Consider the following 12,531-nt stretch of genomic DNA (forward strand, 5'->3'; position numbering starts at 1 on the left):
AAGAAACGAAAACTTTTATATATTATTAAAATATTACTATTCTATCAGTAGTACTAGAATTTTGGACCTGCGCGCACACCCAAGTTCAGGCTACACTTTTTGAATCATGCCCATAAATGATGATATGGGCACAGAGACATGAAATGTGTTCACCATCCTCCTAATTTCCAAAATTGATACAATATTAGCATATGAAAAGTGTGTGGTATCCGGCCATTTTCCTGCCCTCAAAATCTCATGGCACGTTCAATTCCCAATCAATACAAACATTCCAATCAGTTGGACGTGGTCAATATTGCAACCCAATTAATATCAATTTCAAACTTCTAACTTCTACTACCTTTATCTTTTTTGCTAATTTCTTGTCTACTCAAATATTTCCTACCTTTATTTCAAAAAGAAATTAATAAATAAATAAATAAAAATAGAAGAGCTAGCTAGGGTGGTGGGACTTGGACCACAGGCAGAGTAGTGGTCTTTAATCAGTCAGTCACCGGCATGATATATCAGGAGGTCTACCCCATTTTTTTGTAGGTAGCCGCCCATGTGTTTGAATGGCGAGTCTAAGCCTTTAAACACATGTTTCCCTTTTAGATTTCACGCTATGAAAGGTCAATAATAAAGTCCATAGCCTAATTAATTAAGCTTACAAATGAAGGCATTTGTGTTTTGTATGCCGATTACTTTCCTCCTCTTTTTAAGTCCATGTTAAGTTTTGGATTTACCCACCAGATGCCCAAAATGGTTTATGTGCGAGTCTGTGACTTTGCCTGCTTGCCCGCAGTTCACCAGGATGACTCCGAATACAATATTATCACATTCTTTGCAATTTCTTTTCTTATTAGTTGATGGGTGATTGTATGATATAATATGGATTATGGAATAAATAAACAGAGAAAGATGGTGATGGAGGATTCAACGCGCTAATACTTTAGTCGTCCACACCCCAATTCAGTGGCGTCTTTGACCCCTACAAAACATTTATTGTGTGAAGAGTATGCATGAAAGTAAAAGAGAGGAAATAGCCATGCACATCATCGATCTGGGGGGCTGACGTGACCTCAACTCTCTCTCTCTCTCTCCCTCATATATTAATACATATGGATAAGATTAATCTTCTCAGTCCGTGGGTGTTAGCAGCAATTTCATCTTACTTAATTGTTTGTATGAGACCATAACTAATAAACTAAACCGTTGGGACTTTGGCCGACTTAAATACGTTGAAGGTTATTCAAATTGAGTAAATTATAAACTAGGGCAGTTGCAAAATTCTGTTCAAACTTATCAATCAGTTGAAAATACGTGGATTAGACACTGACAAGGGTTGGAGTCAGATTTGAAAAATTAAAGATCAAAGGAGGGTGGATTTAGAGCGAAACGTCAAGCGGACGCAGCCCGATTTCTACGCAGCCATCGAAGTGGATTCCGTTCGAGTAATGACTAATGACTCTTCCTTATGGTCAAAGCGCCCTAGTGGTCCCACAAAATTGTAAAATTAATCTAGGGCAGATGAAAGAAGATGATAAGTGTAATACATCATCATCACATTATAAACTTATAATTCATGCTAGTGTTGACCGTGCCCCCATAAATCTCAATTTGAACCCCTCCCCTTGTTATTATATAAACCCCTCACTCCCACCCTCCTCTTTCTCATTGCATTTCTCAGTTTCTCCTCCGGAGTCAGGACTACTTCAAATTCCCTATGGATTCTCCTTCCACAACCATCACCTCCGTCCATCCGGACATCATTCAGACCCATATCCTCACCCGTCTCGACGGTCCCACTCTCGCCGCCGCTGGTGCCGCCTCCTCACAGCTACATGCGCTCGCCACTGTAGACAAGCTCTGGAGGGACATATGCACCTCCACCTGGCCTTCGCTAAATGACCCAACCCTCCAAGCCCTCGTCTCCGCCTTCCCCGGTGGCCACCGCTCCTTCTTCTCCGACTCCTACCCCCTCCTCGCCCACCCCCTCGACCAGTACCACGGCCAGTCCCGGAAAATTCCCCCTACTACCTCGTCTCCCACGTTGGAGCTCATCTCCGCCGTGGATATTCACTACAAAAATAGCCTCATCTTCTCCAAGGTCGAAGCCACCGAGACAATCACCGGATGGTTCCAGTGCTCGCCCTTCCGTGTCGACCTCCTCGATCCAAAAGACACGGTGCCGACTCCGGTACAGTACTCCGTCGACGGCGATTACAAGTGGCTTAGCCACCTTGAAGACACCCTCACCCTGAGCTGGATCCTCATCGACCCAACCCGGAAGCGAGCGGCGAACCTCTCGAGCCTGAGGCCAGTATCGGTGAAGCGGCACTGGTTGACCGGAGAAGTTCAGGTACGATACGCAACTGTGGTGGGCGGCGATCGGACAGTGGGGTCGGAGGTAGTGCAGTGTGGGATAGTGGTGACATGCGCAGGGAAAGAGGGAGGAGAGATGCAGGTGAGGGAGGTGAACTTACAGGTGGAGGACATGGAAGGAAGGCATCTGAATGGGAAGGAGAGTTTGGTAATTTTGCAGGAGGCATTAGAGAATGGTAGGAGAAAGAAAGCGAAGGGAGAGGAAGGGAAAGCGAGGTACGAGAGATACTTGGAAATGATGGGAGAGAGAAGGGAGAGACGATTGAGGAGAGAGAAAACTTTGGACATGGTCTGCATTGCCCTTGGTGTCACCATTTTTCTGAGCTTTTGGTCATACTTTCTATTCACATAGAAATGTAAATATATGATTGGGGATACAGTTACAGCCTATGAAAATTGAAAAGAAGAGAAAGAAATGAATGAATTATTAGTTATTGTATCGATTTAATTAATTTTTTATTAGGAAATGATGCTAAAGAAAGGACGGCTGTTGTCTTATTTGATTGTAACAATTCTTGTGGAATATAAGAGAAGACCCATTTTTAATTTTACTATTATTATTTAAACAAAAAATGATTTGTTCTTGTTTTAAATTAATTATTAATATTATTTGATAAAATTTAATACTTATTACTTATTAACTTAAGTTGTCTTTAAGTTAAATTATATTTAAATTGTTGACTTAAAATTTATTACTTAATTCTTATTTTAAGTATTAAAATAATTTAATAAAATTAATTTAAAATTTATTCTAAATTATCAAATTGACAAAATAATAATTATAAATTATAATTAGGGCAAAATAGGGTCGTGGAGTAACAAAAAAAATTGTGGAGTTCATAAGAAGATTTGGGAGTAAAAATGTATGAATATAAAAATAAGTTAATTATTTTTATTTATTACTTAAAGTTGTTTTTTACTTTAAGATGATATTTTTTTTTTCACTTAATTCTAAATAAACCTTAAAATTAAATAATGTTTAATAATATTAAATATTAAGTTGTTTGTTTTTATAATATTATATTTTTATTAAATATTTAAAAATAAAGAAAAACTAATATGTTATCTTTTCTCATTTAAAAAAAGCCAAATATTTTGATTTTTTCTATTTAATAAAAAATTTATAATAAGTTATAAAAAAGTAGAAAAATAACAACCTAAAGTTTAAAAACAAATTACCTTTAATAAAATGTTAAAAAAAAATAAACACTTTTGAAGTCATATCATTAAGTTATTTTATTAAACATGTTTAATCATATTTAAATTAAGTAATTAAGTTAGTTTACCAAAAAACCTCTTGTATAAAGTTTTTTTTTTTTGTTTTAAATTAGTTATAAAAAATATATATTTTTGACATTTATTTTAAAGGAAAAAGAAAAAACCCCTTAAAATAATTAAGATTTTATTCCTTCATATTACCCATTCAAATTAATCAAAGTACTTACATCAAATATATGAAATTTTAATTATTTTTAATTGAATATATTAAATTTATATTTTATTGAATACTTTGCTTTTTACCTCTTTTTTTTTTTTTTTTTCAATGTATAAGCTTATAAAATAAATTAAAAAAAAATTGGAATAGAGGAACTCAATACGGCTACCTTTCCACTTTTAAGTTGAACTAGCATCCAACCCACCTATTTAATGGTCTAACCATCAAATTATAACATCGGTTTATATTTTAAAACTTTTTATAATTAATTTTAAACTTAAATTATGTTTGATCACTGAAAACCAAACATGAGAAAATAATTTCCTTAACATTTTTTTATCTTTCTTTGATACTTTTTTAAAACCAAACATAACTTAAGTAAATTAAAGGGTAAAACCACAAAAACAAAAAAATAATAATAAATTTTTTTTAAAAAAATTTAAAGTTTTCTATCAAAATAAAATTCTACTAGAGGTACGATTATATTAAATGTACGTGCATACAAAATTAGTTTAGTTTAACATTAATAGTCCTAACGGTTGGTGGTTGTTCAATCAAACTAGATTTGCGTACAATCAAGGAAATGTAAAATGTGGTAAGCAAACCCTTTTCTTTCTTGAAAGGCACCACACAACCAATTCATTCAATCTTGAACCACAATAATCCCTTCAATAGCATCAATTTCATGCACTGCTCATAAATAATGATTAAACTTTTGAGAACTCAATACTAGCATCAAATTTGTACCCATCAAACTTCCCATCTAGGCCATTAAACATGTTCGAAACTTAAATTACTAGATGATAAAACAAATAAATAAGATCAAGAGATAAGATCGGACATATAAGATTTAAATACAAACGAATAAGATTAGCTTGCAGATGACATCATTCAATTGATGGTAACTTTTCAATATTTATCGGAAAAATATCCTTCATATGGTGTAACATAATCGAGCTCTACGAGCCTGTGGTTCATAGTAAACTAGTTTGACTTAGAAGATAAGGTGAGATTAAAAAGAAGAAAAATGTGAATCCCACATGCACTGTGAAAAGGGTAATAGATTGAGTACGCAGACTGGTCAAAAGTGGGAAAAGGTCATGAGATGAAATTCATATCATCTATACCTTTATTAGAGACTTGTGTTGTAGGTTTGGGTTGTTTCAGTTTTCCATCTTATAAACTCTCATGTTTCTTTCTTCAGTTCTTCTCTCCATGGCTCAAGTCATCCAGATATCCCGTTCAAACTGCTTCTATTTCATTACCACTCTTTTGGTTCATCAAATTACTGAATTCAGCTCAAACTCTTCTGCAAATGGAGTATTAATTGCAAGTTGCAACCCCCCACCCACCAACTGGTGGATATGATAAAGAAGCTCTCCCAGGCTTCATGCTCTAAAATTAGGCCTCTTGGGCATGTCGGCTGCTCCCATGGATTGAAGTCAATATATATATATATTTATGATTTCCTTTATAGAGGCTTTTAATTGCATGCATGGAAAGTAGGATTGATGAGATAAAGGCCGTCTTACTTTCAAAAAAGAAAATTTTTTAAAAATAGAAGAGTCTAGTTGTATGAAAAATTCTAGTGAACCAATTTTTTTATTTTTAAGCCTTTGGATGTCCAAGATTACATCTTGGCCATCTATTTTAAGGGGAGAACCGGTTGTTCAAAAGCTATAATAATTCACATTACTTAAAAGAAGTTGAAGGAGCTACATTGAAACCTAAGTGAAAATATGGGAATAATTTTTTGTAATATAAAAGAGTACTGAGTTAGAAGATATTATAAACAAAACCGACAAGACACAACTGATGAGAGGTGATGTAAGAATGGTGTTGTGCAATCTAGCCATCTAATAAATTAGTTGCTATGTGCAATCTTTGGCCGACTTTGGACCCATCTTTTGTTCCCTAAAACTAAGCCCTAGCAGAAACTGGGGCCAGGTTCAATGGAAACCCTCAGAGCTGGGCAGTGGGAGTCAGAGATAGCATTGATTGGGGCATCAAAATTGGGTGCTGAGGTATATCTCAAACTGAAAGCCGTGCCGTATTTTCAAAAACTTTCAGAAAGTGCAAGTGGTGGCTTTTATAGTTGTGGTGATGCAGTGCATTGACAATTGGTGACATATGATATTGTTCTATCATCTTCTATCAAACACTTGTGATGTCCTTTGGGAAGCATATTGGGACGGTCTTACACAATTTGCCTGTAGATGCATGCATGCGTGCCTCCAGTGATCACTGTTGCTCAAGTCTATTTCAGCAAGTCTTATACATATATATAATCTATGCTGATCTTGGGTTAGTTTTGGTCCATTTCTTCAAGTTGGGCGCGCAATTTTTTATTTTAGTGACAACTAATTCTTAATACGAGAGTCAACTCATCCTTTGGGCAAGTGGCAACCAAGACGTTGGATTGGACATATGTATAGTTTTTTTTTTTTTTCCTTTAAAAATATTCTCACAGAGAGTAATTTTGATATGTGTGACGAAACATGGTATCTATAGAAGAAAAAAGTACAGGTGTTAAATAAATAGAGATTTTGCAGTGAAATTTACGAAAGCATAGAAACATGGTGGGGTTTGAAGGGACATCTTTGTACCATAAAGCATGGAGCATATTTCGGGTGCTGTTTCTGATAATTAAATGTGCGCGGTTCTGGGTTTGGCTCTACTAATAGGGGACAGTAGGTGGAGCTGTTTTGTGTTCGAAATACCTTATATTTATGAATTTATACATCCTCATGTTTTTATTTAAAAAATAATTTATTTTTGACATAAATACTTTTAATTATTTCAAATATTTATAGTATATATATTTTTTAAATATTATTTTTATAAGAAAATAATAATATTTTTATAAAAAATAAAAATAAAAGGTTATATTTCCAAAATTAGGTTTCAATGGAGAGGGGAAAAGTAAAGGCTTCTTCAAAAATTGTTTATCTTAGAATAAAAACTGCCTTTTTTTTTGAAAAATTGAAATTATAGAGAATACTTTGCAAATTGTTTTTTTTTTAGAATGGTTAAAAAAGCCTTTGTGAAATAGAACCATAGTATTTTGATCACTGTTATTCTTATTTTTATTTTCTAGTGGTCATTACATAACAAAGTAAAAAAACTAATTAGTTATTAATTGTCACATGTAATCAAGTGACAAGTCTCAAAATGACATGTGTACACTAATGACCAAATAAAAAATTCTCACCCATCATAAAACATATAATGTTGTAAAATAAAAGTTGTCAAGGTTGTTTTTGGTACCCACCGTTTATTTTGGGGCACCTACCCACATTTCACCCTGTATTAAATGACATATGTAAAGTGCATGCCATTAAAAAATTAAAAATAAAACTTATGAAACCCGTAAAAATTACATATTGAGAAATAGTTGTATGGATCTCATACATATCTAAATATTACAACTTTTTTTATATTTTCTATATTATATAATAAAAGTTGGAATGCGCTTTTGTTGTGATTGGTTTTTACTCTTATTTTCTTCATCATTTCTTTCATTTTATGATTAAGTTTGTACCATGTGCAAAAGGATAAAAAATGACAACTTCATACATTGTAATAATAAAATATATTAAAATTTATTATTACATAGGAGCAACATATCCATGCAATACCCAAAGAATGCCACATTTCACACACGCCACCAACACAACCACATATCCATGCAACCATTCATGCGTGCTACACATGAGCGGTACATGTGCATGCAATACCCTAAGAATACCATGTTTGGAAAAGTGGAAAATAAAAAATATTATATAATATAAAATAATTACACTTATTTGACTAAAATAATATATTTTTGAAAAAGGAAAATCTTAATTGCATCATCTTTTCACTTTTATTTTTAATTAAAATAAAAAAATATTCATCGTAGACAAATAATAATGATAATAAAATTAATTGTAGACCCTCATTTTGGGTCATTCTTGCAACTGCTTATTTTGTCACGTGGAAGAGCCTTAGAGATCCACTTGTAATATTTGGAGAGGCTAATAGAGAATCAGAGGAGTGGGTTGGAGGTGCAGTGAAAATATGACACGTTGTATGGGAATCTTTTGGGCTGTTAGAGAGGAACGTGTTTTTGGCTAGCTGGGAAAGCTTGAGAGGCAAGCAAGCTGAGGTTACAGAGAGAGGGTTGTGGTCTGAGAGGAAGAGGGAGATAATTGAGAGGAGAAAGGGGCAACTGAGAGGAAAATCGGGTTAGGGTGGGGGCCCAACATACGTGATTTTATGATTGATTGATTGATTGATCAATTTGATTGCTATACATAATGGATTTATTCTGTTCAATGGTACGCACACAATTATTCTATGTTTGTTCACTAACATTTGCTTCCCATGAAATAAATCGGCTTATCACTCAGGTACATTCTTTGCCTCTCATATTCATTCGGGTATTTTGTTATGATTTTCATTCGGTATTCATTGATTTACTTATCAATCGCTGTACTTGCCTCATTTTATTAGTAGAGGCCCATCTTTAGGGATTTAGAGGGGTGCTACGGTTTTTACCGTACCTTCTCGATAAGTAACCTGACCCTCGAACCCGATCCGGTTTTTCATCGACCACATTTTCCAAAATAAAGAGTCACATTTAGGGTTTTTTTCTTATTTTTTTTCCTTAAAAAAAATACTAAAATAAGTGGCGACTCCAAGTCATTTTCTTAAAAATAAAATCATTTTTTAAAATAAAAAGCGAGCTCGCCATTGAGTGGAAGCGCATGAGCAGGAAATGGGGGGTTCACAAAATGACGACTCCACTAGGGATCGACTAGAGGGTCAAGCTTGAACTTGAGTTGAGGTAAATATGGCGTTTGATTGGTCGATCAAAGGGTACCTACCTCTCTTTGTGCTTTTGTTTGCTTGATTGTTTATCACACATTGAGAGCTCTTGACATCACTATCCTTGACGCATGATTAGTTATGGTATTTGTTGGAGGCATCGACACGTTGATTATATTGATTTATCATTTCGTTTTTCCTCCCATATTGACTCTCCTGGTTGTATAATCACTCTGCTCACCTTGACATGTACATTCTTTTTGTTGCTTATCTCGTTCATCTTGACATGATTGATTTTCTTGGTTGTATATTAACATGATTTTTATGGAGCATGCTATCCTTGTTAGATATTCATCTCGATTAGTTGTGTGTAGATTTGGATGATATATACCTATTTTGCATGACTGTCTGTTGCATGGCTTCTCCCATTCTATGTGATTGCATGAGTTGCTTGTCTATGAGGGACACACACTTATCCCTTTATTTCCAAGTCTCTAGTCTCAGTCGACATTGTTTTCCTTGATATCATATTTGATATGAGACTTGTTGCTTTGTTTGCTCTTCGACCGAGCTAGTGATTAGGAGTCGAGTCTAGCATTGTGCTATATCTATGTTTGGGAGCATTCTGGAGGTGGTCGACATATTGATGTTGATTGGAATCTGAACTTTGAAGACTTGTATAGCCCAGAGCTAGATTTCAGGATATTTGTGTAATCGGTGTGTTTTCTTTTAGTTTCATAGGATTTTCGGATGCACCCACACCACTCACTAGGCACCTTAGATCGTCAATGAGTGATTAGAGTTGTGAGATGCACTAGCCATTAGGAGAGCCTTCGCCATAGGAAACGCCCTGGGATGTGAGGTAGTGCATATGTGGAGGTGATGACCACCTTGCATGGAAGCACTCCGTCTCTTTGGAGGCGTGCAGAGGGTGCGTACCGTTAGAGGGTACGATCGCTTCTACTAGGGACCTTTTAAAGTCTACCATTTTCCTTTTAGGGCCACTTTGACCTTGTAGGATGAGCTTAAACCCTTTGATTATGATTTCTTCCTCACACGTGGGTGTATCTGAGAGTCTTCAGAGCCGCTTTAGTCACCACCTAGGTTCAGTGTTTTTTTTCTTTTGGGTTTCCATTTGAGAGTGTTCGAAGATTGGCATGAGTTTGAGTATCAATTGGATTACTTGTTGCCTTGTCATCTCCGATTCTTGCTTTTCACTTGATGAGTTTAGCGTGTTTTCTCCCTAGGGCTTTCATCTTCATTTCTTAGCTTGACGCATCCTTTCGGTTGGTTGTCACTTGTCGGATGCTTTAGGATATGTTCATTGATCATCTTTTTACGCTATACACCTATCACGGGCTTAGTATCTCATTTTTGTTTGATCCTTGATTTGATTTTTGACTCGATGCTCACATTTTCATTATGGAAAGGTGAAAGACACATTTTCACATTTACATTCTTTTCGAGATATTTGCCTTGATCACCTTATCTTTTTTTCTCTTCATGGAGCTCGGGTTGAAGGTTGAGTCAAGGATATGTGGTTATAAATGGAGTATCAATCTCGTGACAACGTGTTTTTCACACCTCTTTCATCTTGGATTATTGATGGGAATTATCTAGTCACATTTGTAGCCATCTCACAATGGACACCTTTATGACTCTAGAGTTCTCGTCATACATCCAGATTTTGGATTGCCACCACAAGACCATGTGCTTACATGTTGTACGGTTGTCTTCTAGGGTTTTATATTGTGTCTTTCATCCATTTTGTTTGCATTATAGGGAGTTAGTTTAGGAGTTGGTTGAGTTTGGAGTCACATTCTTAGAGGAGAGTTGGAGGTTAGTTGATCAAAGCAGATTCACACCAGAGTTCGAACAATTCAGTTGAGATGTTAGATGAGCTAGCTTCTACACTTGCTTCTATTCAAGAGTTCATGGCAGGAGTTAGTAGACGCTTGGATCAGATAGAGAGTTCTCGCTAGGATCCTCATCCAGTTGGCATGCTCATTGATGAGACAGTTCCTCATGCATCTCAGACAACACAGGCTCTTCCACCTAGGGTTTTACTTGGTACTCCATTCTATCTAGCAGATCATTATGAGACCATTCCACTACCTACTGTCATAGTGCCACCCCCCATTGTTCCCACTACTGATAATACTAGATTGGCCGAGCAGGAGGCCAGGGTTGAGAGACTTGAGTCCAAGATGAGACAGATTAGATTACAAGATGGTGGTTTGACTTGGGATGATAGAGATGGCATACCGGCGGCAAGCTTGCCCACCAAGTTTCGCATTCCAGACATTGAGCGCTATAGTGGGATTGGTTGTCCTAAGATCCACTTGAGACTATACAACACAGTCATGAGAGCGCACGAGATTGATGATGCACAATTGGTGGCCCTCTTCCCTATGTCACTTAGTGGAGCAACTAAGAGATGGTTTGCTTCAATTGAGTCTTCGAGACTTCGCACCTAGGAGGATGTGGCTCATGAGTTTCTGACCCAGTTCGCTTTTAGTGCCGACATTGATGTATCTAGACGAGAGTTGGAGGCCACCAGGCAGAGACCAGATGAGTCTATTTCTTCATTTGTTAATCGTTGGAGGGCAAAAGTGGTTGGTATGATAAACCAGCCTAAGGAGCAAGATCAAATTGATATAGTTCTTCGGAACCTATAGTCAAGGTTCGCTAGGCGCCTCGTGGGTATTCCATTTCAGGATCTTAAGAGTCTGGTTCATGCAACTTTTAGTGTTGAGGAGGCCATTGCTCGAGGATTATGGACAAACACTGCTCCTTCCCATGACAGTAAGGGGAAGAAACTGGTTGGATCATCTACCATATCTAGAGGGGTTGGTGCTATTAGCTATCAGCATCAGAGGCCTACACATCACTCATCTTACAGGCCTCTGCAGTCAGGGCTTATTTATTTCATCCATAGTATCAGTATCAACCGGTTTATGTTCAGCAGCCTTACATTGCTCAGACTAGCATCCAACCACGACCATCACATCCGAGAGCCACTACTCACCCGCCACCTAGACCATATGCACAGAGGCCCGCGAGACAATTCACTCCATTGGACATGACTTTGATTAGAGCTTTCGAGAAGCTCAGAGACGCTGGATTGATTGGTCCTTTGGCGCCGCACCTCTTGCCACATCTTATTCCTCCTCATTTCCGTTCACATGAGCACTTTTTATATCATTAGATTCAGGGACATGATATTGAGCGTTGTTCGACACTCCATCATGCGATACAGGACTTGATTAATTCAGGGTTGGTCAACTTGGCTAGGCCAAGTGTGACCACTAATCCTCTGCCTCTGCATTCTACGCATACAGTTCCTCCTCCTCTTAGTATTTAGTAGATTGATTTGAATATTGATGGTACTGATGGCATATGGTATTTCAGCATCTTCCAAGTTGAGGACTTGGCTAAGTCAACATGGGTACATTACTTTGCAGCAATTCAACTCAGAGCATTTTTTTTTTCATTTTGATTATGGTCATCATCAGAGTCTTTTTTGTTTTGTTGAGTTCGGTTTTTAGTTCATCAGAGTTATTTTTGTTTTGTTGAGTCCAGTTTGGTTCAGAGTCATTGTTTATAGTTCATGTTGAGAGTCTAGTCGTTTGTAGTCATTTACCGTTTCGCACATGATGTACTCAGTGTTTCATTTAGCAATATGATCTTTTTATCTTGAGTATATGTTCTTTTCTTTTTCAAGAGTATGTTTTACATATCTTGTGTTGATGTGTGTTATGCTTTCGATATGAGACATATTTCACTTACATCATGATCACTTGGGCCTGACCTATCATAAAGGATATTGAGTCTATTGACATAGGATTAGGAGATCGACTAGTGAGTTCGAGACAGTGACCCACTTCACCTTTTGATCAGAGTAGTACCATATCTATATCCAT

The 12,531-nt window shown here is 36.5% G+C and overlaps 1 protein-coding gene across 1 annotated transcript; it reads left to right on the forward strand.

The window, feature by feature from the left end:
- The first annotated feature begins 1,594 nt into the window (after positions 1 to 1,594).
- On the forward strand, positions 1,595 to 2,915 carry LOC100244949 (F-box protein At2g27310). The gene has a single exon (XM_002273002.4). The coding sequence runs from the start codon at positions 1,706 to 1,708 to the stop codon at positions 2,714 to 2,716; it is 1,011 nt and encodes a 336-aa protein (XP_002273038.1). The 5' UTR covers positions 1,595 to 1,705; the 3' UTR covers positions 2,717 to 2,915.
- Positions 2,916 to 12,531: the final 9,616 nt, after the last annotated feature.

This window comes from Vitis vinifera, chromosome 6 (assembly GCF_030704535.1).
Source record: "Vitis vinifera cultivar Pinot Noir 40024 chromosome 6, ASM3070453v1".
Lineage (NCBI taxonomy): Eukaryota > Viridiplantae > Streptophyta > Magnoliopsida > Vitales > Vitaceae > Vitis > Vitis vinifera.

What these genes read in the sequence shown, in the direction of transcription:
- LOC100244949 (XM_002273002.4), top strand. Translation starts at nt 1,706, where the DNA reads ATGGATTCTCCTTCCACAACCATCACCTCCGTCCATCCGGACATCATT.